This window comes from Hypomesus transpacificus, chromosome 11 (genome assembly GCF_021917145.1).
Source record: "Hypomesus transpacificus isolate Combined female chromosome 11, fHypTra1, whole genome shotgun sequence".
Lineage (NCBI taxonomy): Eukaryota > Metazoa > Chordata > Actinopteri > Osmeriformes > Osmeridae > Hypomesus > Hypomesus transpacificus.
Window position 1 is genome coordinate 13,125,453 of NC_061070.1, and position 27,554 is coordinate 13,153,006.

A 27,554-nucleotide genomic window follows, 5' to 3' on the forward strand; every position below is an offset into this window, starting at 1 on the left:
ATACCCATCTCCATTCACCCACCCGCTTCCACCCCCCAACTCCATGCCCATCCATCCACCCACCCCCATCCCCTATCCTCCACTGGCCGGGCCCTCCTCCTCCTCTTCCTCCTCCTCCCCCCTGCTCAGAGCTCACGGGGGATGATGGAGAAGGGCCGTATGGGGCAGGAGGCCTCCAGCTCCAGAGCGGTCAGGAAGCAGTCGGGGGCCTGGCTGCTGCCCTGGGCCTGCAGGGCCTCCCCCAGGCCGCTCCACGCCTCGTGGGCCGTGCTCTGGGCCTGCACGGCGTCTCGCAGGACCTTCTCCCCCAGGCCCGCCCGCCCCGTCTGCACCAGCAGCTGACCCTGAGGGGAAGGGCAGGGTGTCAGTCTGGAGCACAGAATATTCGGCAACTGGCCCAGTTTGGGAAAGGGTTCGTGGGCGGTTGGGGGGGTTGTCTCAAGAGTAAATAAGACAGGAAATGGGTACTGATGTTTCTCTTCATTGTTTTCTTCACCACCCAACCGTATGTTGTTGTTTACAAAGGACGCTCTGACCAGAACAATTGGAGAGAAGATTATAAAGGCTAGAGAGAGCTTTGGCTTTGTGTTGCAGATAAAGACCCTGGTGAACCCTGCCTTGGACAAACATTACGTGTCAGGGAAGGCCCCACATGCACACATGCAGACATTACAAATAAAAACACGCACGCACACACACACACAAAAAGACACACACAGGGACTGCCACGTCCAGCATCTTACAGAGATGAGTTGTTGCTAGTTAAACCTCTTATTGGTCCAAACAGTTCATTTGCACTGACGTGTTTGGTGATTCGAGCCAGGGGCCCTCCCAAAGAGGAGGGTGTGTGCATGCCATGAAGAGCTTACCCGTGTGTGGGTCAGTGTGTGTCTGGGTGGGTCTGTGTGTCTGTGTGTGTATTTGTCTATGTTTGTGTGTGTGTATTTGTCCGTGTGTGTATCTGTGTATATGTGTGTGTATGTGTGAGCGGGAGTCGGGGCGTAGTGCAAGCGAGAGAGGACAGTGTGTGCATGAGTAGATGGAATTGTGTGTGCAGCTGTGACAGTGTGTGTGTGTGTGCTGCTGTGACACAGTGTGTGTGTAGGTGTGTGTGTGGGTGTGTGTGTGTGTGTGAGGGGGCAGTGGTCAGCGCAGCGTGACATGTCTCTTTGGCGCTTCTCTCAGTGTGTGTCTCCAGAGTCCAGCAGGATAGAGGCTCACGCAACTGACCAACGGCATGAAGCCCAGAGATGTCACACACACACACACACACACACACACATGGCCTTCGGAGCGCGAGCTTGCCTGAGGTCAGACAGACGAGTCTTGTTATGCAGGCTCTGCTCACAAGCTTTAGATTAATTGGGCTGAAATTCACCGAGCTGTCTGGGGGCTCTGACGCAGCCTCCAATGAGAATGCACCCTCTGTCTCTCAGTCCCCCCCCCCCCCCTCTCTCTTTCTCTCTCTCTCTCTCTCTCTCTCTCTCTCTCTCTCTCTCTCTCTCTCTCTCTCTCTCTCCCTCTCCCTCTCCCTCTCCCTCTCCCTCTCCCTCTCTCCCTCCCTCCCTCCCTCCCTCCCTCTGTCTCTCTCTGCTCATCTCTCTCTTTGCCCTTCCTCTACCATACCCCCTCCATCATTCCTCTCTTCTTCTATGGACCAGAGACAGAGCGATCTAAGGTGGAGCGCAGAAAAACGAAGACGCGCGTTACAAGTGCGTGCGCGAACTGCTCCGGTATTGTCGAGGCTTGAACATCCTCTCTGATGTATTCTCTGTCATCCCTGTGGCTTCCTGTCAGCAGCGGCTTACACAGCGAGAGTGATGGGAGAGCTACTCTGGAGACACTCTGCTGGGTTACATTCTTCAACCCCAACTGGCCTAAATACGCGCCATCACAGATGGACCACCTTCACTCGCACATGCACACACACACACACGCATGCACGCACACAAACACACACACGCAAACACATACGTCTTCCCTCCGGACTGCTGTTCCTCTGTACCAATCACACTGCTGGTAACCACGGAAAACTCCTCTGGTCAGGTCAATAGTTCAATCAAATAAACACCCGGACCTCAGACTACAGAGGTAAACATGGGCAGGGAGAGTCAGAGACAGACACAGAACGCCGGACAGGGAGTTACAGACAGACCAGCACACACACGCATACACACACACACACACACACACAGCAGAAGGCAGATAGTCAGGTCGAGTGCCCATTTGGTCGTGTGCTTGACCCAGCCCTGACCCCATGACCGGCCCCTGCCAAGGGTAGCTGTGTCCGGGCAGTGCCCCCAGAGGCCGAGAGGATGGCCCCAACCTGAACCTTCTAATCCCATCAACACGAGGGTGTTATCCCAGCCCTGGTCATCCCTCCCTGGGAGGAGCTACACTGACAAACCTGACTGTCAGGTCTCCATGCCCGTGTAGCTGGTTTTATATTGCCCAAACAACCACAAAGATGTCACTTGACCCTTGATCAACTGGAAGAGAGGTCAACTGGGCCATGTATGCTGGAATCTTGCGTTTTTTTGACCCGGGGTTTACTTAGAGAAAGAATGATTTAAGGAAAGTTGAATGAAAATTACATGTTATAAGATTTACATTTACTTTTAGTCATATAGCGGACGCTCTTATCCAGAGCGACTTACAGTAAGTACAGGGACATTCACCCCGAGGCAAGTAGGGTAACCGCTCAGCCATCTGACCCCCTATAATAATAACTAATAACTAATAAGATAAAATTAATGAAATCAATTACAAGGCAAACATGTTTCAAAATGAAGGTATTAAATCTTCCCCAGTCTACCGTGCTTATTGCAAATGGGAGAGAGAAACTGCAGGAAGAAGAGAGCGAGGAGAAGTAGCAGCTTGAGAGGAGAAGCTAGAGAACAAAGCTCTACATTCCCCTTTGTACCCAACCATCATCTTGTAAGAACAACCAATCAGACCACATCCAATCACTTATCGACATGAGTACCAATACAACAGGAAGTCACACGAAGAGGTGTCCAGAAATGCAAGATTAGCATATGAGAGGTGGGGGCAGGTTGTCTCCCAGCCTACACCTGCCCCTCACCTTGGTTCTGCCCCTGCTCTAAGCTCTGGTTCTGGTTCAACCCCTATCCTGGGCGCAGACCCTGGTTCTAACCTAGCTGTGGCCCTACTCCTGAAAGTCTCTCAGCTCAGCACCGCCCAAGATAGAAGAGACTTTACGACAGTCAATAACAAATACACTAATCCAATCAGTCACCACCACACCCACCATTTAGATATGGAGAGAAGGAGGAGAGAGCTGAAGATGGAAGTTGCGTGTGAGAGGGGAATGGATGGAGAGAGAGAAGGTAGAGGAAAGAGATGAAGAAGAAGAATTGCAAGGAGAGTGGGAGAGAGAAAGAGACTAGAGAGAAGAAAAGATGAGCACATATGGGCGTTGCTTTCTATCTCCCCCTGTCTTTTTCTCTCTTTGTATCTCTCTCTCTCGCTCTCTCTCTGTCTTTCCGGTTATCAGAGGGCTTGCTCAATAGAATATATTTCCCTGGTTGCTAGGCAATCCCATAAAGCGCGGAGAAGAAGCGAAGTGTTATAAATAATGTATTTGCATTATCTAATCAGCTGGCGCCACCCCCATCCAGGGAGGGAGATAGAGAGACAAAGAGACAGACAGAGAGAGAGAGAGAGAGAGAGAGAGAGAGAGAGAGAGAGAGAGAGAGAGAGAGAGAGAGAGAGAGAGAGAGAGAGAGAGAGAGAGAAGGACAGAAAGAAAAAGAGAGAAAGAGAAATAGAGGTAAAGACATGGGGGAGACATTTGATAGTTTGAACTGCGATTAATTCTCTAAGTCTTTATGTGTGTGTATGAATGTTCAGTATGAGTGAACATGCATGCATTTGAGAGACACCGATGAAGACATTCTGTATCAGTGTGTGAGCGGAGCCTCCCAAGTGTGTGTGTGTTGGTGTGCATGTATGTGTGTGTGTGTGTGTCTGAGTCACAGCAGCCTGTATGGAGCACAGAGCAGAGGTGATGGAATGTGGAGGATGTTGAGAGTGGTTGGAATCATTTAACAGTACAGCCAAGAGGGAGGATAGGCTAGGCAGGGCCAGGCAAGGCCACAGCTCTCTCTGCATACACACATGTGCACACACACAGATACAGGCACACACACACACACAAACACACACACACAAACTCCACTGGCTTCCCAGCCATCCTCCACCCTCCCCTTCCTGGCCAAAAATACCCCAACCAGCTGGTCACGGCTATGACTCACTGCTCACACTACAGCCTCTCATATCACACACACACACACACCACACACACAAACAGCGTGCCACACTGTGCACACATACAGAAAGTGATTGAGAGAGGGAGTACAAACTCTTTTGTGCGTCCAAAAAGTGAGAAAGTGATGCATTATTCATGACATGGATGGGGTTCGACATACTGTATCTCTACCAGACTGCCTCCTCCCAGGCTCCTGGGCTTAACTGGGCTGGGCTGGGTGAGACTGGGCTGAGTTTAAACTGGGCTAGGCTGGGCTTGGTTTGCTTAGCCTGTGCTGGTTTAGACTGGGCTGGCTATGTTAAACTGGGCTAGACTGAGCTTACCTGGGCTGGTCTTGCCTGGAATAAGTTAGCCTGGGGCTAGGCTGGGTTGGGATGAACTGGATTGCACAATAGACGCATTGTTGCTAGGGTTAGGTAGGCCGGGCTCAGAGAAGTGAGGGGCAGCTGGGAGGGAGCTCCCTCACACACTCTGGGATCTGAATGCCTACGCCCTCGTCAGAGATAACAGGGCCGAGGAACACATGGACATCAGGATGGGACACACTCCAAATGACACGCTGTTCCACTTCCACAGCAGGACAGACACACACCCTGGCACGCACTCATAGGAGTCTTCCACAGGCACGTATATGCACACACGCACACACACACGCACGCACATCTGTCCTGCGACTGGCCCGTAGATAAACAGTGTGCCAGCTGGCCGTGTTTCAAATCCTCACCCCTAGGGACTGATACTCCCACTGGCCAAATATGGAAGAGAGCACTTCTCTCCTACCCCATGGGGACGATGTGCACACACACACACGGTACGTACACACACAGATGCACACACACACTCGAGTCAGGCGCTGGCCTTATGTGGTAAAACTGTGGCCAGAAGCATTTACCGGTGCACGAGTGATCTATGGTCACTATGGCGATGGGAGTCTGTGTGCGGAAGAGTGGGAGTCTTGGATTCGAGGAATATCCCTCCGTGGTCTCTCTTAACCATGACAACAGGGAGAGGTCAGAGGGGAAAGCTGTTGTGGTTAATCTAGAGGATCAGCAGGAGGATGAGAAGAGAGGAAGAGAGAGGGCAATCTCAGGAGCGAAGGAGTGGAAGAGAGATTTCAACAGAAGAGTGTGTTGTGTGTGTGCATGTGTGTGTGCGTGTGTGTGAGAGAGAGACAGAGAGATAGAGTGAGAGAAAGAGAGATAGAGACAGAGAGATAGAGACTGAGAGAAAGACAGACAGAAAAAGAGACAAAGAGAGAGAGAGAGAGAGAGAGAGAGAGAGAGAGAGAGAGAGAGAGAGAGAGAGAGAGAGTGAGAGAGAGAGAGAGAGAGAGAGAGAGAGAGAGATCAGTCCAGATGGGAGGAGTGAGAGAGAGTGGGAGGGCCAGATCTGAAGAGGGCAGAGAAGGGTGAATTTGTCAGTTTGTCTTCATCTGAGGCTCTTTAAGGACAATACCCATTTTGGACCCTTCTTTATTAGCAACAGACAGGGACGTGTCATAGTCTAGGTGCATGTGCGCATGTGTGTGTGTGTGTGCGTACGCATTTACCTCCACCAAGACTGTGTCTTTCACAGAGTCTCTGCGTGACCATGCATGATGTACGTGTTGATGGCGGTGTGTGTTAGTGTGTTTGTGTGTGAGGGCCTCTCACCAGGTGCACCAGGATGCTGATTCCGGTGGGGTGGATGGCCAGGGCCTCGTCGTACAGCCCCTTTGCCTCGTCCAAGTTCCCCCGGAGGTGGGCCAGTCGGCCCCGCAGCAGCAGCACGCTGGGGGAGGCCGGGAACAGGGAGCCTGCCTCCACCATGCAGCACTGGGCCTCCTTCCCACGCCCCTCCGCCAGGAACAGCTCCCCTACCGAGAGAGAGAGAGCGAGAGAGAGAGCGAGAGCGAGAGAGAGAGCGAGAGAGAGAGAGTAGGGAGGTAGAGATAAAGAGGGAGAGAGAGAGAGAGAGAGAGAGAGAGAGAGGGGGTGGAGAGAGGGTGGAGGGAGGGAGAGGTGGGGGCAGTGAAAGGATGGGAGAAAGAGTGAAGAGAGAAGAGAATCATTGGCGCAAAGCCTGTTTGACGTGATTCGTTTAGTGGTATTTAAGGAAGAGACACAGTAGGACCAGAAAAAAAAGGCATTCCTATGCCTGCTAATGCTGTGTTGTTCACATCATTATCTTGAGCGTAACACATTGTAAAGGGAGAACACACACACACAAACACAAACACAGAGACAGAGGGCCAGCCAGAATGCAGTGCCTGGGAAGTAATGAGCCTGTTGCCTAAATAAGGGCATTGCAAGCTGGCTGCTTCAGCTTCTGCTGGGGCCCAAGACAAACCCCAGGCCAACACACATAAGCACCACATGGGCCAATCACAGGCCAGTCCCAGGATTGCCTACTGCACCCTCCCTCTGGTCAGCGAGGACCAATGGTCACCGGAGTCAGCGAGAGTGCCGTCGCTTGGGAGGACTGGACTGGACAGTGATTGACTATGAAAAAACTTGTCAGATGGCCACAAGCCTGCATACAGCTCTTGTTAGTGTGCGTGCGTGCATGTAAAACACACAGGAGATTCCGTAATCGTTCTATGAACCACTAACACAAATGAAAAGCAATTTATGACAAGCATTTTCGTTTAAGGGGAAAACAGATCCAGTTACATAAACTGGTTTTTCCTGTTCTTCAACTAGAGCTTACATAGAATTTCAGAATAACTGGAATTCACGGGTGTCTGTGAATGTGTGTCTACTCTGTGGTTTGTCATCAGTTTCATGGTTGTGGATCTGCATGTGTGTGAGCGGGCCTGCGTGTGTGTGTGTGTCTGCTTATGTGTGTGTCCTGCTATTTGGGTGATGAGGATGTGAGATTGGAGGCAGGAAGTGACCCGCGACAGAAGGAATGCAGGAAAAGAAAGGAGAGGAGGGGAAAAGGAGAGGAGGAGGAGAGGAGACTGCTGGCCCAGGGAAGGAGACACACCCCTAGGTCACACAGTCCAGTCCAGTCCCTGAACCCTGGCTGTCTCTGGCCTGGGTAAGGAGCACCATCTTTTCAGGCTTGATTCCGAATATTCTCAGCAGGGAGCTGTTTAGGGTCACGGGTTCATTGGCAAAAATAACCTCCTATTAAAATCTGGCCCAGGGGACACAACCCCATGTCAAACACTGGTAAGTTGATTGCTGCTCGGTGCAGTATGTTAACCCACTCCCCGGTCCTGTCCACTGGTGTTTGGGGTGTACATTCCCTTGTTCCCTCGTTCCCTCCTCTCACCTGCCTGCAGCCAGATGCGCTCCAGGGTGGTCCAGATGTAGGCGGGGCCGTGGCGCTGGGCGGAGCTGATGGCCGACACCTCTGACATGGCCTGCTCCAATCGAGAGGCTGCTACTGAAGGGCTGCTCTGAGAACCTGAGCAAGAGAGTGCGGTTAGACAGAGAGCACACACACACACCTATACACCAACTCTCTAGAACACACATTGCCAATAATGTATTGTAAAAGGCCCGGTGTAAGACTCCACACAAAACAAATACAAACCAGTACAATCTCAGTTTTTCAGATACAACATATCAATGACACACCTCTATTTATCTACAACATTTGTCTAGTTAGCGCGCCGTGGTGCGTAGTGTACACTAGCTGGGGCAGCGGGCAGCGTAGAAGGTTACCAGTGTCTGCCTCTAGGAAGTCAGGCAGGTAGAGGTGAACGAGGCTGGTCTTGCGTATGGTCGGTGGTGGAGGCTCTGCTGGTGGTACACTACTGTTGTCATCCCCCTCGCTGTAACAGTACACCACAGCTAATCAATAAACCACATACTAGACATCCCCCACTGACCACACACACAAACACCCACACCCACATACATACACAAAATCAATTTCAGTAATGGTTGCTGTAATGGACTTGGGCAGGCAGAGAAGAGAGAGAGAGACACACACACACACACTAACATGCTTAACAGACAAAAAGAACTTGTGTAACGATTTGATATGCTTGCACATAAACACACACAAACCTCTATGTCAACTTATCACAGACACACACACCTGACACGGTTCACGTCGTATCGTTGTTGCCATAGCTGCAGCATGTCTTCACAGGTCTGAAGGGCAACACTCGGCCCAAACAGAGCCTCCTCCAGCTTCGCCTTAGTAAACAGCAGACTGGAGCAACCACACACAGACATGGACACACACACACACAAGTACACACAAACATACACACCTCATTTCAAAATATAATATAATACACTGGATATACAACAATGTCAGCCCCCCAGCAGCTCAAACCCATGCTCCATAGATGTGATCCTGATCAGTGTGTATCACGCCTGGCATCCTGTCCTGTCTATGGTCAGGCCTCGCTGGTGTGGGCACCAAGGATGACAATGTGTGATGTACTGTCGGAGAATCGGTGGAACAGCAGCTCTGCTCCACAAAGGGACCACGGTGCTAGAGTTGTGTGTGTGTGTGTGTGAAGGTGTGTGTAGGCGTGTGTAGGTGTGTGTAGGTGTGTGTGCGCGCGCCAGAGGGGCTTCTCAGAAGAGGCACTCTGTCAGGGGCATCACTCATCCATGAGCACTGAGAGAGAGAGAGAGAGAGAGAGAGAGAGAGAGAGAGAGAGAGAGAGAGAGACAGAGAGAGAACAAGCAAGAGAGAGAGCGAGAAAGAGAGAAAAGCAAGAGAGAGAGAGAGAGAGAGAGAGAGAGAGAGAGAGAGACCCTAAATCTGACGCCTGTCCGCCTGTCCGCTCCTCAGTGTACGGCTCCTGCAATTATTCTGCAATCTCCTGTCAGAGAGAGAGAGAGAGGAAGCGAGGGCGAGATGGAGGGAGAGTTGGATCAATAGCGCAGCGAGATGGGCCGCGCCGGGGGACAAACTCCTGGTGAAATGTGGCTCGTTACCGGCTCAGGGGTGGGGGCCTGTGGGGGGAGGAAGAAGGAATGAAGAAAAGAGAGAAAAAGACAGAAGGAGAACGAGAGGGGGGGGGGAGTGGGTTGAGGGGGGTTTCCTGCTGGATTGTCTGACAGGAGGATGACAACCGCTGCTGAGGGATTGGGCGTTAAGGACACGGCTGTCGGGCGTGTTTGTGTGTGGTTTTGCGTCTGCTAGCTAGCGGGTGCTGTTTAGAGGTGTTGTGTGTGTGAAACTGGGTGTGAAACCGTGTGTTGAGGTGTTGTTCTGTTGGTTATTTGCAGGCATCCTGTACAGTATGAGAGGAGAGGAGTGATGCTACTAGAGGGAAGTTGCCCTGGAGTTCTCCGTTTTCAACTTGAATTCCAGTTTGACGTCGACTTACACTGACATTCAGTTGCAGATACAGTGCGACTGACGTAACGTACCTATGCCAACGCCCCCACCCCCCCTTCCCCTATATCTTTCCATCTCACCCTCTTATCCCTTTCTCTGCACATCTCGCAATTGGTTCTGCTATCTCGGATGTCGTCCGATATTTTCGCATGCCTCTGTTTCTTTCACTCTCACTCTCTCTCCCCGGCACCTGACTTTCCTCTGTGGGTCTCCGTCATGCGAGGTGAGTGTTGCTGTTGAGGCAGCAGGTGAGCAGGCTGCTGAGGTAACCCTCTTTCCTGCCAGCAGCTCGGAGCCCTGCTCTAAACTCCATATATAAATAGAACATAACGCTCACTTGAAAAAGTGGCCCATCTATTACTCATGGCTCACTCCCACAGAGAAGTGGACTCACTCCACACACACACACACACACGCGCAAAAACACGCTTATACATGCATGCACACACACACACGCACGCACGCTCACTTGCTTGTTCTGCAACATCCCGTCAGATGAATGCAGAATCAAAGGCTGGGATTAATCATTCTCTTTAGTACAAACTGCAGCACCATGCTCACACTTTGTCTCTCTCTCTCTCTTCCTATTTCTCTCAACCCCTCCATCTTTCCCTCCCTCCATCTTTCCCTCCCTCAAACCTTCCCTCTTTCTCTATAACCTCCCATCCCTCTCTTTCAAACTCTCCCTCTCTCAAACCCTCCCCCTCTCTCAAATCCTCTATTCCCATGTCTTCCTCTATCCTCCCTTCCCCCTCTCCTCTCCGCTCTTCTTCTCTCCTCTCAGCTGCCTCTATAGAATCCCTTTCCACATTGACATGCATGCCTGTTTACTGCCTGATTACAATTTCAAAGAAAAAAGAGAGACGGAGAGATTGAGATAAAGAGGGGGAGAGAACGGCAGGGAAAGGGAGAGCGAGAGAACTGAGGGAATGAACAAGTATTCCTTGCGCTTCAACACGTTGACAGTCTGCAACGGCTGTGGCGCAGAGATCCCATTGCTAACAAGCATCGCAAGCACATAGCACACACACATACACACTCTCAAGCGCACAGAGAAAGAGATATATAGAGAGAGAGAGCACACATAAACAGAACGCCGTCTGGGGATACCTAGAATCCAACGCTGCCCTATTCATCTCCTGACACAAACACGCTCCAAACACGCTCCAAACACGCTCCAAACACGCTCCAAACACGCTCACACAGACAAACATGAGCACGCTTCCCTGATCAGGACGTGCCATGCTCTCCCTTTCTCGATAACAACGGCCTGGAACAACAACTGATGTTGACTGCTCTACCCATATGACCTCATGGTTACCGGGGTGATGGGGATTCCTAGTGCAGAGTGGGCTGTGATTGGCTGAGCACAGCAAATAGCTCTTAAATGGGTCAAAGCAGTCAAGTGTCTCAATGGAGGAGCCGCGATTTGTGTTTTTGTGTTTTGCTTGTGTATGTGTGTGTGTGTGTGGTCTGGGAGTGAGAAAGAGTTAGAAACAGAGAGAGAGAGTAAGACACAGAGAGAGTCAGAGACGTGGAGGTAGAGAGAGAAAGCCATATGACCATTTCCAACGCGACCAAAGATGTAAATAATCCTCAATGAAATGCAAAAAGGAACATTTGCTTTTTCTCCAACTCCACATCTCATCACTTCCTCCATCCCTCCCTTCCTCCTTTCTCGACCGGGTCCTCTGAGTTCCAAGCTGTTTTCTCTGGCTGCTTGTGCTCCTTCCTCTCCCCGCTTGAAGACCGTGGAGTCCAACAGTGACCCCAAATGGCCACGCAGTGAAATGTGTATCTGGGTGCTCGTCAAATGATTGGGAAGTAATCGGGTAAAGTGGCAGCGAAACAAACACTCGTATTTATAATAACAGCGCTGGTAACAAACAGTGACAGATAGCGATGCACGTTGAATGATTCTGAATAGCAAGGCAACCGAAACATCCGTATGGATGCATTTGAGTGAGTGTGTGTGTGTGTGTGTGTATGAGTGCAGTATGTGTCTGTTTGTCTGTACAACATCGTTGGGTCGAGCAGCACACAGTGGGAGCCCAGTGCGTCGTGTGTGAGGGTGGAAGCAACGCAATGCAGACACCCGGTTTGGCACGTCTAAATAAGGAGTGTGTGTGTGTGTGACCCTGTACTGCGGTGCGGAGACATCCTATCCCCACCGAGAGGTCTAGGTCTGGAGTTGAGTCTTACAGCACCTGGCTAGGTGACACACCCCCCCCCGGGGCTAGTCTTACACAGTCACACACACACACACACACACACAAGTGAGGAAGGCGAGAGGGTGTCACAGAAGCATGCCCACTCGCCACTGATTGACTGGGACTGTGCCGGGGCCACCTGGCACGGCGTCGACCACGCCGACAAAACGAACCAGCCGTGACAAGAAGTGGACAGATAGTGGTGGTTCTCTCTCACGGTATCTGAAGTGGGTCAAGAAAGACAACGAGAGGGAACTGTCTGTGTGACGGGAGTGGAGGCGAGGAGCGCGTATGTGGGTGTCCTACTTGAAGTTGTCGGGGTGCTGGCTGAGGGCCAGGGTGAGGGTGTCCAGGGCGTGCCGGAGGTGCTTCTGGGCGCTGAGGAGAAGGGCCAACAGGTGGAGGGAGTGCAGGTCGTCCCCACGCAGAGACAGCGCCGCCTGCAGAGGTTCCATGGCTGCCGCTAGCTGCACACACACACACGCAGGCACACACACACACACAGTGCCAGGATAGAAACTCCAATAACGACACAGTGACCACAACAGAAAATGGAGGACATAATGTAGGGCAGTGCGGAGTGAGGAGTGTGTGTGTGGGTGTGTTTGCTGACCTGTCTAACGAGAGCCAGCTGGAGGGACAGATAGAGAGCTATCTGAGGATCCTGGGGGTCCAGTGCATGAGCTCTGTGGTGGAGAGGAGAGACAGTGACTGATAATGCTGAAGAACACACACACACACAGACACACACACAACTGAAGGTTTACTCGCATCATTTATGCAGCCACAAACACACAAGGTTAGGGTTAGACATGAGCTGCTGTAGAGAGGGAGGGGGGCACCTACTTGTGGAGAGCTTGTAGTGCTCGTTTGTTGAACTCATCCCGGTCAGCTTTCAGGGTGGCTGGAGAGAGAGAGACAGGAGGGAGGGAGAGAGAGAGAGAGAGAGAGAGAGAGAGGGGAGAGAGAGAGAGAGAGACAGAGAGAGGGAGAGAGAGAGGGGGATTAAGGTTTAGACAGAATCATAATCCATCCCCAGTGTAATAACATCCTTTACGTAAAGCCTACACAACTCACATTCAGTTAGACAACTCTTACCAGTGTCTCATATCATATTCATAGGCGGGTGTCAGTCAACTTTGCTATTATATAGATACTGTATAAGGGTGGTGGTGTATTCTTAACAAAGGTTCTCAAACTGTGAGGTACAACTATGGGAGGGGTGGGGGGGGGGGGATGATTGCAGGGGGCCGGAGGAGACACAATATGAAGTATATGACTATAGGTTGAGGATCGGATTATTCCGGGGGGGGGGGGGGGGGGTCTGTCTACTTGTAAAAGAGTGGCAGCTTGGAGTGGGACGTCTCGGGGGGGTATTTGAGTGTGTGTGTGTGTGTGTGTGTGTGGGGGGGCTCCCTCACCGTCAGAAGCCTGCAGGCTGCAGCACAGGCCCAGGGCCAGGTAGGCTCTGGGGAGGAACTCTGCAGCCTCCTCCCCCATCAACACTACCCTCTGGGACAGGGCCTCCGCCTCCTCCAGCTGACACACACACACACACACAGGCATGTACACACACACACACATACACACACACACAGGCATGTACACACACACACACATACACACACACACAGGCATGTACACACACGCACATGCAGACATACACACACACATTAAAAAAGGGGTTATCATTCCAGACTTGGATCTGATTGACTGTAATTGTGTAAGCGACTGTTGAGCACCACAACAGTGAGACAGTGTATGAGACAATGTGTTGATCGATGACATTGTCTGAAGGCTGAATCAATGCTATCGAATGGTGTGACAACGCTGGTGTGGGTTACAGCGGGGCCAGATGAAGTAGATTCAGTTGAAGGGCAGCCCAGTGCTAGTTGAAGGACAGAACACACACACACACTTTCTAATAAACACAAACTCGGCCAGCTGCCGGCAGGGTGTGTCGGAGCTGAGCAGAGGTAAAACTATGTCGCTCTGTGTGGTATGTGGGGAGGGGGGGGCGGGAGTGGGGCTTGGTGGGGGGGGGGGGGTGGGTCATCAGCAGAAACAGCAGGACAGCTGCTGCCAAAACCCCCCCCCACCATCCTACATCCTTCACTTTCTCTGACATATTTTTTCCTCTTCTCTCCCTCTCCCACCCTCTCTTTCTCTCTGTCCGTCCCTGTAGGAAGTCAGACCTGAGCCACCACGGGAAGCCCCTGCAGGGTTGATCATGCAGACCCTGACCCCTGGATCTGACAGGGATTAGGACCTCTGCCCTGTGAACATCCACCACATAGCCTCCCATGCCGCCTCCCATACGCCAGCTGTGGATGGGTGGAGCCCCGAGGGTCAAAGGCCTCCCAATCTCTCCATTCACCAGCCACAATCCTGCAGATCCTAGAAGTCATGGTATGGGTGGCTTCTCTCTCTCTCTCTTTCTCTCTCTCTCTCTGGGGTCGGATAATGGTGGCTCCAGCTTTATGTAATGCTGTGCACTATGGCCATAGTGTCCTATTGTGATTACGGCTGTAAGCTCCTTACAGTCTCCAGCAGGCTATGATCTCTCCCGCTGCTGACAGATGTGCCTGGGCCATCGCTGTGCCCCCCTAATCTGACTCTCAACCACCATACTGGCCCTGCCAGGATCATCAACCCGCCACGAGCAGTGAGTGTGTGTGTCAGACTGTGTGTGTGTCAGAGTGTGTGTGTGGCGGGCGTCTAAATACTGTGAAAATGTAATGGAGTGCCCTGTAGAATTGTACATAAGCAAAACTGTTGCATTCCAAACGTTCTCATTCGTTTGCATGAACATGTTTCAACGTGAATTGTGTTCATAATGTGTACGTGTGTGTCCTCTTCACCCAGTGCAGCTGGCCGATGCAGACTTTGGCTGCCAACAGGGGCAGCGAGGGGTCCTCCGGCCTCATCCTGGTGCACTCTTTTAGCACAGACACAGCACCAACACCCTGGAATGCACACACACACGCGCGCACACCGAAAAGTCAGTGACACACAGAAAAAGAACAGCCACACACACCCTGACACATTGCTTCCTGCTTAAGCGCAGCACACCTGACAGACCACTCAGTGGTACAGAGGACACCAACAGCAAACACGCACACACACGCACGGTCACTGTTGCTGTTCGTATGCCCAGCTGGTCTACAGTGGAGATACACGGTACTGAAGATGGTTCATGTAGGTCAATCATAGATGCAGCACTCTCCGTTTTAACACACGCGCACACGCGCGCACACACACGCACACACGGCCCCTAAATAGAAGCGGATCTGACGACAGTGAGGCGGCCCCCCTCTCCTTCTAGGGAGCAGCCTATTTCTAGAACCTTCCATTGATCTGCAGTGTCACCCCACCCCGCAAGAGACATCCATTTTCCTGTTACACGCACTGCCACGCACACGCAGTCGCACACGGGCAGACACACACACACACAGCAACACACACTTCTCCGAGGCATCTGGCCCTGCGTCTGCCTACTATTCTGGCTCCTTCGAAGGATTCCAGATCTTTCTGTGTCAGGCTACTCATACTCATTAGCACGTCACTCATCAGGTTGCAGCTCTGGTTCAGTCAGCCCCATGAATATCCAGTAGAGTGCTTCCTTATATCCCTACTATGTGTGGCATATACCGGTAGTAGCACGGCTAACAGAAAATAGTTTGAAGGCCCTTTTAGGTACTTATGCCTGTTTTACATTGATTGGATTGACACTCACTAAGTGGTTAGGGTCCTCCGCCCTCCATTGTTGTCCAAATGAAGACCAAATCAGGTCTGTATCAGGCAGGTTGAACTGGCTAGACAGACAGTTGGAGTTTATGCTTATATATACCAGGAAGGGTTGTGCGGGTGTGTGTGTGTCTGCATGATCGTGCATGTGTGTGGGTGTGTGTCTGAGTGTGTGTGTGTGCGTGTGTGTGCATGCATGTGTGTGTGGTAGAATGAAATGTAGAGGTATGCGGATGATCTCACCTTCCCAGACGCCATGAGCGACAGGCCCAACTGGTGCCAGAGGTGGAACTCATTAAAGGAAAACTTCATGGCCCGCTCCAAACACTGGAGAACACACACACACACACAGCCGGGGTGAAACCACAAGACTGCTGTAGGCTCGGGAGGTTAAAGTTCAAGGGTTAAAGGTTGATTTGACTGGTTTTAACCAGTAGCCGGTGAGGATGTTAATGGGTAGGACACATCCATCCCTGACGTAGACAACAAGGCCAGAGGAACGACTGCATTTTCTTTTTTTAAAGGGAGAGTAAAAGTAGTAGAAAGATGGTGGGAGACATAATAATGTCCGACAGAAAAGGAGAGAAGGAATCGCAGACAGAGAGAGAGAGAGAGAGAGAGAGAGAGAGAGAGAGAGAGAGAGAGAGAGAGAGAGAGAGAGAGAGAGAGAGAGAGAGAGAGGCACGTAATCTAACTCAGAGGGCCCTGCAGGGGTGTTCATTAAAAAGTTGGCAAAGGCAAAGCTCTCCCCTAACCTCCCTCTCTGCCATTCCGAGTTGGCGCTCGCCCCTGTTCTCACCTCAGACAGCATGGCATACTGCCCCCTCCTGGCCATGCCGATGCTCAGCAGGTCGTACACCGAGGTGGCATCCTGCAGACTGGCCTCCCTCGCCTCCTTTTGGTCGGGCGCCCGGCTGATGACGGCGTCTCCGCTGGCCTGTAGGGGGAGATGGAGAGCAGGGGCTCTAAGGAGGGAAGCTTGTATAGACAGAAGGGAGGAAGTCAGAGAGCCTGGGGAGGGAAGGAAGGCACACCTGGAAGCCCTACTATAAACATGAGATGAGAGACAAGTGCTGCAGTTGTGCGGTTAAAGACTGTCTGAACCCGGGCTCAGTTAGGGCTTGTTATCTCTTACTTCTCAGCGTGATAAATGGTTGAAATGCTTGAGTCTCCCCGTGAATGAGTAAGACTAAAGACCCCTGCCCCAGGGCAAGCATGAACATGCATTCTGACTGTACCTAGGAACCCTCGTAGTGAGATGTCATCTTAGTCAGTGGATTAGCTGGAAGAGCGCAGGAGTGCAAGAAATGAGGCATGTGAGTTTCTCAAGAAAGACAGAGGAAGAGACAGAAAGAGAGATATAGCAAAATAGAAAGAGGGATAAAGAGAAAGAGGTAAAAGACAACCAGGCAGCCAGCCAGCCAGTCATCCAGAAAGACAGTCAGAAAGCCAGCCAGTCATCCAGAAAGACAGGCAGCCAACCAATCAGCCAGCCAGCCAGCCAGACAGCCAACCAGTCAGCCAGAAAGACAGACAGCAAACCAGTCAGCCAGACAGACAGCCAGCCAGTCATTCAGAAAGACAGACAGAAAGACAACCAGTCAACCAGTCAGCCAACCAGTCAGCCAACCAGTCAGTCAGCCAGCCAGCCAGCCAGGTCTCACCATGGATTCAGAGATGAGCAGCAGGAGCACGGCCTCCTCCACCACGTCCTGGGGGCAGAAGCAGCTGCGGGGAGACAGGAAACAGGAAGTGACACAAACACGTAAGAGCCCCATCCTGTGGGGAGATCACGGTGCAGTGTCCTGTTTCAGCCTCACCTGTAATACCAGCCCGACCACTCCTGGGGTATCACAGCACTCTCTCAAGTGTCCTGTGCGCACACGCACGCACACACACACACGCACGCACACACGCACACAGACACACGCACACAGACACACAAATGCATGCACACACACAAGGATACACACGCACGCCCAAACACACACACAGTGAGCCCTGCTCGGCCACACATACACACATCCAATAGGTTTCATCTTACCTCCACCCACTCTCCTCAACTATTTACAAGCTTTATCTTGGTACCTCGGTTTCATTCTGGGCACCTCCACCTTTACTGCTGTTCACTCTTACCTTCATCCCTCCTTGTCTCTGTCTCTGGTTCCTGGTTCCTTTAGCTGTCTTCCTATGCCTGTATGGTACAGGCTAACTACATTACAATTACAAGCCACTTTCTGGGTCCTGTTCTGACGTGCGCAAGACAAGACAGGGCAAACTGCAAACAAAAGCCATCCATTACCCCTAGCTGTTTTCCTGTCCTTAGTTCCAGCGGGAATGTCTTACCCTGACTCAACATGTACGACGATAAAAAATGCAATCATTTGGAGGGCAGAGCGAGAGAGAGAGAAAGAGGTAGAAAGAGAGAACTAGACGTACCCTTCGATGCTGTAGCGCTGGGGGGGTTTGGAGGAGGGGTAGATGGCATCTTTGGGGGCTGCGGAGCCCTCTCTGTGGAGCCAAGCGGAGGGTGGGGGGCCGGAGGGGGCCCAGTAGCTGTCCTCACTGACCGAGCTGAGCAACACCTCTGCCAGCTTCCTCGTTGCACCCTGACACACATTCCACATGTACTAGGTCCGACCACGTGCAATGCCATGTCAAGTAATGTCATATTCGTAATACTTCCTCGTAATATATATATATAAATATTGTGTGTACGTGCGTGTGTGTGTGTATGAGGGGGGGTGGGGGGTGGGGGGGGTGAGCACCTTTCTGAATTGTTGGGAGCCTCGAGACTCGACTACCCTGAGGACCCTCCGGAGCTGATGGGCTCCCTGAGCCAGGTGACTAAAACACACACACACACACACACAAGCACATTGCAGTATAAAGTCACATAAACGTTGGAACACAAAGAATAGGATACAGAAACAGACTGTGGTGTGAACAAGGCTAGTATGTGGGTATAGAAAACACAGAAAGGTAGATAACTGATGTGGCAGATGTCAGATAGGGTTGACACGGTTTTTCCGTTACTCTGTGGTGTTTAGACTGCTCTCCCTCTGCTGCCGAGGCTACAGTTTACAGTAGAATAAGTAACTACTGCAATACATGATCTACAATCACTGCAGCACTGGACCCACAGACTAGTTTTATGAAGAGCCAACACTGACACCTGCTGGACACAAAACTAAACTGCCGCAGAAATACCCCATTTTAGTCTCGGTAATATCCATAACATTAGTACCTATCATAGCTTAAAAGTGACATCCATAGCTATAACTATGCTATATATCGGTTACTACGACTAAAACATAAGCTAAAGACTGACCCTCTGTGCAGCAGACACAGGTAGGCACTCTGGAGTGCTGCCTGTTGGAAGAAGCCCAGGTCCATGTCCAACGGTGGAGGAGCCAGGCTGGCCTTGGCCATCTTGGAGCCAGGAGTGACCACAGCCTGCCAACCCACGCCAGGAGGAGGGTGGAGCAGTAAATACATGCTGCCTTCTACTGCCAAGTCTACTATCATTATCACTCACACCAACCAATTTTACGGTGAGTGAGGTAAGACAGCTACAAATGTACACACACACTTTGTCAAGCTCCTGCAGGTATAGGAGGGAGGCATCGCAGGCCTTTAGGTAGCAGGACAGACACTCCTCTTCCCTCTCCGACAGACGGACACGAGAAGCACCGGAGGAAGACTGGTGATCCAGAGACAGACCTGAGAGAGAGAGAGAGAGAGAGAGAGAGAGAGAGAGAGAGAGAGAGAGAGAGAGAGAGAGAGAGAGAGAGAGAGAGAGAGAGAGAGAGAGAGAGAGAGAGAGAGAGAGAGAGAGAGAGACACTGTCACTGAAATGCAAAAGCCTGTGGCAGAGCGTTAGCTGGCCTAGTGTAGATAACATGTCCTGTGTATGGGAGAGTGAGCCAGGCAGGACCATAGACACATGTCTATGGAGGGGAAGTAGGTTACTGGTATAAACAAATAGAGAGCTGAGACCTCCTAGACAGCAGGAAGGGAGGACAGGACAGGAACAGGGCCAGATGCCAGCCACAATCACATAAACCCAATGGACAAGACATCAACCAAATATTCCCATCTCGTATCTTTCTCAAAACAATATGCACTGCACTTAGCACAGAAAACCTGAGGGTGCAAGAACTGTACAATGTCATAACACTCACATTCTCCAATTTCAGCAAATCTGTATAATTCCCACTGTGTTGCAACACACTTTCCTAAACTAAATTCCTCACTGGATTAAGCTCATTTCTTCTTTCACTTGGCAAATCCCTATTTGCAAGTGTTTAGTGTTTACAATGTCTAATGTGTATTGCTTGGTACAAATGATTACAATCTGAAATGATTCTATCATTTTTGAATTGGATAGTAAGCAAATGGGAGTGTCCTTCTGCTGAAGGAATGATGACATAAGTAAACAAATCCATCAGCCCCGGACCAGACAAGCTGAGGATGACATCCTGCCATCAACCAGGAAGTGGCGAGTCTAATGGTGATGATAAGGATTTATATTCAATTATGGCATGGAGGGTTGCTGCCGCGGACAATGCCTTGTTACACTCAACTGAACCTGGTGTGCTGTGGTGAGAGGAACCATGTGTGTTCCTCTCAGGTCACATGACAGACAAAGTCAAGTGATTATGTTCGCTGGAAGAGGAACTTTTTTAAGTCACTATTATGCTCCCTCAGAGCAGATGTGTGTGCGCTAGTGTCTGTCTGTGTGATTGGAAAAATCTCACTTTACTAACCATGCCAACAAGTCAGAAGAGTGACAACCATCACCCTTGAATAAGTATCTGAATGGAAAACTACCTAAAACAACCAACATTATTCCATCGCATCTATGTATAGAAGAGTCTTCTGAGAAACAGCAGTTCAAGGTCATTCTGAACCAGCTCCAATTTTAGTATGTCACCACCAAAAACCTGAACTCATTTTCCCTCAATTATAGGTGAAATAGAAATACACTATCAACCACCGCTCAATGGATCGGAACCAGCTTCATTCCCACATAGATGAGGTATGAAGATACTGATCTCCCCAATCAAGTTCTTCCAGAGGTTTCCCAGCCAGGCACATTGCAGTCCATTTCCCTGATTACATTTCTACAGCCAAGACAGGGTCACTGCTGGACCCATAGAAGGACATGGTCCTATTACGCTTATAATAACTTCTACCATGGGGATTAGTAACTAGATTATTAAGAACATTTATGCAGGGGTCTGTTCAAACATGGTGGTAACATGCCAGAAGGCTTGGGCTCCTGTTTGTCTAGTGGTTCATTTGTGTGTCCGTGTCCGTGTGCTTGTGTGTGTGTGTGTGTGTGAGAGAGAGAGAGAGAGGGAGAGAGAGAGAGAGAGAGAGAGAGAGAGAGAGAGAGAGAGAGAGAGAGAGAGAGAGAGAGAGAGAAGGGAGATGCCTTTTTAGTCAACCATCACCTTAACCTTGACCAGAATAGGAGAGAAAAAAACACTATGTGTCTTGGAATGACCCCCACCACCCCTCCCTTCAGGATACCAAGAATCAGTTACTTTCTCCCTCCAAGTCCCTCACAGAGATACATTCTGTAGTCCTCAGAATGGACCCTGTCTATTCATCCAGCTATGGGACACACTGTTCCTTTAGGGAATCTGTTTTGGCTTAAACAAATGGTCACGACACCATAACCACACACATTGAATATGATTTGCCTTAAAACCCCATTTGGGAGCGCTCGATGCGGCACCTTTGATGACGTAAGCCTCAGCGAGCAGGCGCAGGTGGTAGACAGGCTGCTCATCCCGTGTCAGCTCGTCGATGTCCACCCTGGCACACATTCCCTGGGCGTCACGGTAACGGCCCTGCACGTAGTGGACTTTGGCCATGAGAAGCAGAGCCTCGTTCAGATACCTGGGCTGTGGGGGCGCACACATACACCCCCCCCCACACACACACACACACACATGCGTGACAGACGTGAGATAGTGAGGCTTTGAGAAAGATGAGGGAAGATGTTTGAAGTGCTGTGTAGAGGGAGGAAAAGCCAAGAGAGGTGTAGACACTGACCCCTAGTCGACCCTTGCTCAAGACTGAGTTGAGGTGGCCCTTGGCCCGGCACAGTTTGGGCTGCGACTTGTCCATCAGGGCCGTGGAGCTCCGTAATAGGCTCACATTATCCAGTAAGCACTCCTCCAGCAGGGTCTCAGCCAATACCAGCGACCCATAGTCATCTGGAGGAAGGCAAACGAAGTTAGGACGCTGTAGACATACAAAGAGTAAAACTAATAGAGGGGGGGTCAGTACATGGGTTGATGACGGGAAAAGAGCACAGAGAGAAAGAAAGAGAGACAGAGAGAGAGAGAGAGAGAGAGAGAGAGAGAGAGAGAGAGAGAGAGAGAGAGAGAGAGAGAGAGAGAGAGAGAGAGAGAGAGAGAGAGAGAGAGAGAGAGAGAGAAAGAGAGCATAGGGTCAGAGGTCAGCTGAGTACAGTGCCAGTAAAGTCTTTCATAGCATCATTCCCCACCAGACTGAAGGCAGAGAGAAAACCAACGAGAGCAGGCAAAGTTTCAAGTCGTGGGATGGTAATAAAAATCACTTATGTACACATTCTCTATTAAGGGTCTTCCTGTTTGCTTCAGTACTCATTCCTTCCCTGTCTGTGGTGGCGTGATTCTGACGCCAGGCCTGAGACAGACTGTGACAAGTGTTTATCGTCTTGTTTATGTCCTAACGTATCTGACACTCCGTCATGTTTATTGGAATTTCTCCAACCGTGATTACCAGTGAGTAGGAGGTGGGAGGATAGCGCCAAATGCGTAGCCGGTAACTTTGCTAAATAGACTATCACTGTGTTTGAATCACGAGCTTCAAAGTTTCTTTTGTAATCTTTCACCCTTGACATTCACTGCAACCACTGGTTTTTATTGGCCAACTATGTCCCTCCACCCTGCAGAGTCAACTCTGGGCAAGTTAGGATTTAACTACATCACAAAGACCAGCATGCACGCACGCACGCACACACATTTATTTTAGTTTTCAGTTTTCAAGATAGTTCACCACCCATATCCTCATTGGTCATACGACATCTGATTTAGTCATTATTGACAGAACAACAGTGAAGCATCAAGGTCATGAGATTATCACCTTGCCTCATGTTTACCTTCACTGTACCAAGGTGAGGGAAGGATAGAGGGGAGTACATTACCCGCTTAACAGACAAGGTAAACACACACCCTAGTGCTGATAATGTGTTGGTGTGTGGAGTAGGAGAACCAATAGTATTGACATGTGCTGAACATGTCCAGTTCAACAGGAATTTTCTTTACAAAGCATGTGCAACACAAACATTGAGTTTCTATTTTTGGTATCATACACAAATCTTTACTTGAATGGAGACTAAATTGTAGGCAACCGCTGCAACGAAAATGTATACTATGTTGTAGTGCAGTTGCCAGTGCCTCTTGACAGTGAGTTTATAGTACAGTGCAAAGTCCATGCGGAACAGCAGTCTATTCAGAGAAACTTTAGGCACAACTTAAATTCAACAGGTGCACTATACACAACTCACCGTCATCGTGAATTCGTGCGGCTACGAGTTGCTCTATGAGGGCTGGTATCTTGTCCCACTGACATTCTGCTCGGTAGCGCTCAATCTCCGCTTCCAGTCGGTATTGTGAGAAGGAGACCCTGGATGCCATTCCCGCTCTGTCTCGGTGACTGTACTCTCCTGACACGATGGGAGTAACTGCGGACTACAAACGACCGGGGGAAAAAAATATTATGTGGACTTATCTACGAGCATGTGCGGCTGCCTCAGCCCATTCAATGCTCAAATATAAACGATTTGACTATTGAAGACTCTTTCAAACGTAATATATATATATATTATATTTTTTAAGAATTTCTTCGGAATGTAAAACGAGAATCAAATGTACAGGGCTACGGTGTAGTGAGATTTAAACTCATGCCTAATTTGAATAGCAATGATCTTGTCATTACGCATCTAATTTATCACTGATTCAAATCGTGTAATTCCGTCTATCGTTGTTGGGCCAACAAAACTATTTTCATAAAAAAACTTGTCAGACAAAAACAGTTGGGAAATAGAAAACAAAAGAATGTAATGACATAATAATATACCTACAATAATTTGACACAACACTTAATCGGTTAAGGCTTCAGGGGTTAAGGATTGCGAAGCTGAGGCTTCTTCGGTTAAGGCTTAGACCATACTCATTGGTATATGATGGGCTACTGTCAATATTTTGTGGAAATATTTCAAGTATGGCATGGTGACAAAAATCGCTTTGAATAGAATTGAATCTACAGGGAAGAGAATATTTGGCTTAGTCCTAGTTAGTCGCCGATGTCCTCAATCTTTCTCATTAACCCTGTTAATTGCTTAACTGGATCAATTACAGAGATAAGCGCTAATACTAGAGTGAATATGGATTTAATGTATGGCCTACGCATAAAACAGCTAAGTCCAATATTGGACTTTACACAATGTTTTATTTGAAATCATTAGGTTATAACTGCCAATGTTCAATACAAGTTGCTTGCCAACGGGCACTGATTAAAATAGGTTTAGCCTATTGGCTTATGAGGTTTGCACCTGCAGGAAGAAACTGGGTCATGCAGTCGGCATTTGTCGTTTTATACCAGTCAACTTGACTCAGTTACAAAGTAGCACTAAATCATTCACTTGTAACAATATAAAGTATTTTCTCAACCTGAGATACAAATCGGCGATAATAAACCTGAGCGCACTATTTGCTTAGGAAAGGGGCGGAGTATAATAAGCAGCACAAGACAAACAAAACGGTTCTTAATTTAAACGAAACAGTAACAGGGCAAAATACTGTACGCGTCAAAGAACAATGTGAAGAACAATATGACAACTACAATTACTATGTCAACAAGCATGAGCATTTGTCTTTAAAGTTTCGAGGCAAAAACTACCTTGACATAGTAGTAAAGCGCAACACATTGAGAGTCTTCCAACAGCTCAAGTTTTCACTCCAGTCCAGCTTATTAAGAAACTAGATAACAATAAGGTACAATGTATCCAAGTGTGGACTAGTTAATTATTTGATGCCAGCTTGTTACAATTGTAGCTAGATAACTAATCTCATTGTAGTCAGGGTAGACAACTACAAACAGCTACCACTGTACAACATGGTTCTACACACAGTACTGCTATTCCGATTAATGATAAAAGAACCTCAAGTCTTCGGAAAAGAGTTTTGGCGGCTTCATTTTCTCTATGAAAGCCTGACATTAGCTTGTTGGAAAGAAAAATAAAATATTAAACTGCAATGACATCAATGCGTGACTGTCAGCGTCAAGGTGGAATATGTTTTGTGAGTGGATTAATGGAGTGCACAGATTGGCTGGTAAAAAACTCTGACGCTTTCTGTAGACATCCAATCAGAAATAAGCTGTCGTGTCCATGAGTTGAAAGGTGATTACGGGAAGCAGCTCTGTCCAAAAATACTCAGAAAGCACGTAGTAGGAATCAACAGCAAGACGACTGTGGAAAGGTGAGTCTGTTATGTTCACGTTTAAAAAATAAATAAAGAATTCCCCTATTATGATCATGTAATTATAATCATAGTTACAAAGTGACGATTATCTAGAAAAGAAAGCCTCTCTGCTTGCTTAGAATGTTAATGCAACCACAGCTTTTCATCTGTAACAATCTCTAGCTTAGCTTAGTCGCTCTAGTTAGCTAACGGATGTTTTCTACATCTTGAAGCCTGTCAGCTACGATATCAAAATGATGATAAATTATTCTAAGCATTGTCAATCTTAGTACTGCGGCATATAATTGAGGAGGAATAAATTGTCACAGCTTTTTCAATATACAAGAACATATTGCTCAGGCAACATTTGAAACTAGATTTATTGGGATTTCAAACACAACCAGCATTTTTACATAAATATCTTTTTAAATTGTGTACGATGAACGTTTCGTATGTGTGTCTGCCTGTCACCTGCTGGTCTGTCCAGCTTCAGTATAAAACAATGGTGTCGATAAAAATGAGAGTCAGATGGAGAGTTTCCTGGTCCTGCCTGCTCCTGGTCTCCAGCTGTCTGCTATACGTCCATTCCGATGAGCAGCAACAGCAACCAGAGACCACAGAGGGTCACCATGCCCACCATGGCCTGGACAAAAACATGGTGCAGGACAAAGAGTGAGTACTCCAAAGTTGAATGCTCTCCTCTGATAAAGACCCGTTGAGCATATTTGCATGGAGCAGTGATCTTTGATCACTTTGTTTGCAGTATTTGTTACCCACCAAAGAAACATTGAAAACTTTAGTTCTGTTTACTTTGACTTTATACAAGGACAAACAGTTCGGTGACAGCAAATAAAGCAATTTAGTTGCATAACTTGACTTACCCATATTACAATATTGTTTACAAGGCAACACAAGCACTGACACCTGTCTCCTGTCTCCTGTGTCTCAGTCACATCATGGAGCATCTGGAGGGAGTGATAGACAAGCCAGAAAATGACATGTCCCCGCAGGAGCTCCAGCTGCACTACTTTAAAATGCACGACTACGATGGAAACAACCTGTTGGATGGCTTGGAGCTGGCCACAGCCATCTCACATGTTCACAAAGAGGTGTGTGTGTGTGTGTGTTGGACTCGTATGTTTGATAAATGCAAGCTTTGTCTTTTTAAATGATAAAATGTACACTAACCCATACACACCCTCTTGTTTGCTTTCAACCCCATCCTACAGGAGAGGGGAGAGGACAGCCAACCAATGAAAGAAGAGGACCTCATAAGCCTTATTGATGATGTTCTCAGGGATGATGATAAAAACGATGACGGCTACATAGACTATGCAGAGTTTGCGAAGTCGCTAGAATAAAGATGACACTGTTTGTATTCTCTGGGTACCAGCTCAGAACACACCTCACTCAACCACATGCCCCTTACTGACACTTCAGACACTCAATTACATTTACATTTAGTCATTTAGCAGACGCTCTTAACCAGAGTGACTTACAGTAAGTACAGGGACATTCCCCCGAGGCAAGTAGGGTGAAGTGCCTTGCCCAAGGACACAGCATCATTTGGCACGACCAGGGAATCGAACCAGCAACGTTCTGATCACTAGCCCGACTCCCTTACCACTCAGCCACCTGACCCCCAATTAACCAGTGGTGCAATGTTTGATCCGTCATGCTAGCAGTGGACAAATGGACAATTAGTACTCTGTCAAGTGGTTTAATCAGTAGCACCTCTGCCTTTTAATATAATGGACCAAAAGATGAATACAATTTTATTAATGGAGGTCAATCTTTAACTTTCCAAGTGACCTTTAGTATTGATCAAGAGGAAGGGTATTACAACCTGCGTAGCCTTTATGTACGACAGGCTAAAGTAGCAGATGTTAGGCTAACAATGTATTAGAAAGATTTGCCTTTTGACCCAATAGAGAATACTGTATTTGGGCAAGAAAACAAGTATATTTACATACTTTTCAGTAGCCTGAATGCACAACTTCAGTATGCTCACAAGGAGACTAAAACCTGAGATGAATCTGTTGGTACAGACTCTCCTTGTAAACCAGTGAGCCATGTTGTGCTTTATTTCTTCAGCACTGGAGTAAAACGTGACTCGCAGCACAGTAAGACCACTGGATAGTTAGCAGCATACTCAAGTTTATTTCATTTTACAAAAATATACACATACTGTAGAGTACAGGGTTCTGCTCTGGAGAGATTCATTTGAGCTGTTTGTTGAAGTGGTAACACCATGTGCACTCTTCTCTTGCGGTTGAGATACATGTCTGTTCAAGCCCAGAAAAAGTTCAAATGTTAGCTGATAAATTATTTGTTACAAGAGTTCTATTTTCATGCAGTGTTGCTTGCTTGGGTAATTGATAAATTCAGGTTATTGTATTGCAAGTGTGTTTATGATCCAACTGGGTTGTGTCTGTATATAATAAATGCATATGTGACAGTTCACTCTGGGTTCTACTTACAATGTTT

At 48.8% G+C, this 27,554-nt stretch overlaps 2 protein-coding genes across 4 annotated transcripts; one reads left to right on the forward strand and one right to left on the reverse strand.

The window, feature by feature from the left end:
• Positions 1 to 50: 50 nt before the first annotated feature.
• ttc7a (tetratricopeptide repeat domain 7A) lies at positions 51 to 24,900 on the reverse strand. 3 transcript variants are annotated; one of them, XM_047029188.1, is made up of 21 exons: positions 24,505 to 24,900; positions 23,111 to 23,294; positions 21,610 to 21,773; positions 21,290 to 21,458; positions 19,136 to 19,266; positions 18,875 to 18,999; positions 18,312 to 18,390; positions 17,983 to 18,152; positions 17,208 to 17,271; positions 16,343 to 16,480; positions 15,787 to 15,870; positions 14,658 to 14,762; positions 13,218 to 13,335; positions 12,643 to 12,700; positions 12,410 to 12,482; positions 12,103 to 12,263; positions 8,324 to 8,440; positions 7,945 to 8,054; positions 7,550 to 7,684; positions 5,944 to 6,146; positions 51 to 344 (listed from the first exon to the last, which is right to left on the reverse strand). In XM_047029188.1, the coding sequence occupies exons 2-21, from the start codon at positions 23,238 to 23,240 to the stop codon at positions 126 to 128; spliced, it is 2,553 nt and encodes an 850-aa protein (XP_046885144.1). In that variant the 5' UTR covers positions 23,241 to 23,294; positions 24,505 to 24,900; the 3' UTR covers positions 51 to 125. The 3 variants fall into 3 exon arrangements, with proteins under 3 accessions (XP_046885144.1, XP_046885146.1, XP_046885145.1); XM_047029190.1 differs by lacking the exons at positions 17,983 to 18,152; positions 18,312 to 18,390; positions 18,875 to 18,999; ... (3 more) ...; positions 23,111 to 23,294; positions 24,505 to 24,900 and adding exons at positions 17,364 to 17,416; positions 17,680 to 17,967; XM_047029189.1 differs by lacking the exons at positions 17,983 to 18,152; positions 18,312 to 18,390; positions 18,875 to 18,999; ... (3 more) ...; positions 23,111 to 23,294; positions 24,505 to 24,900 and adding an exon at positions 17,680 to 17,967.
• An 80-nt stretch (positions 24,901 to 24,980) lies between these two features.
• On the forward strand, positions 24,981 to 27,530 carry mcfd2 (multiple coagulation factor deficiency 2, ER cargo receptor complex subunit). Its single transcript, XM_047029191.1, has 4 exons — positions 24,981 to 25,085; positions 25,555 to 25,739; positions 26,017 to 26,176; positions 26,297 to 27,530. Exons 2-4 carry the CDS (start codon positions 25,570 to 25,572, stop codon positions 26,426 to 26,428), a joined length of 462 nt encoding a protein of 153 aa, XP_046885147.1. The 5' UTR covers positions 24,981 to 25,085; positions 25,555 to 25,569; the 3' UTR covers positions 26,429 to 27,530.
• The last annotated feature ends 24 nt before the right edge of the window (positions 27,531 to 27,554 follow it).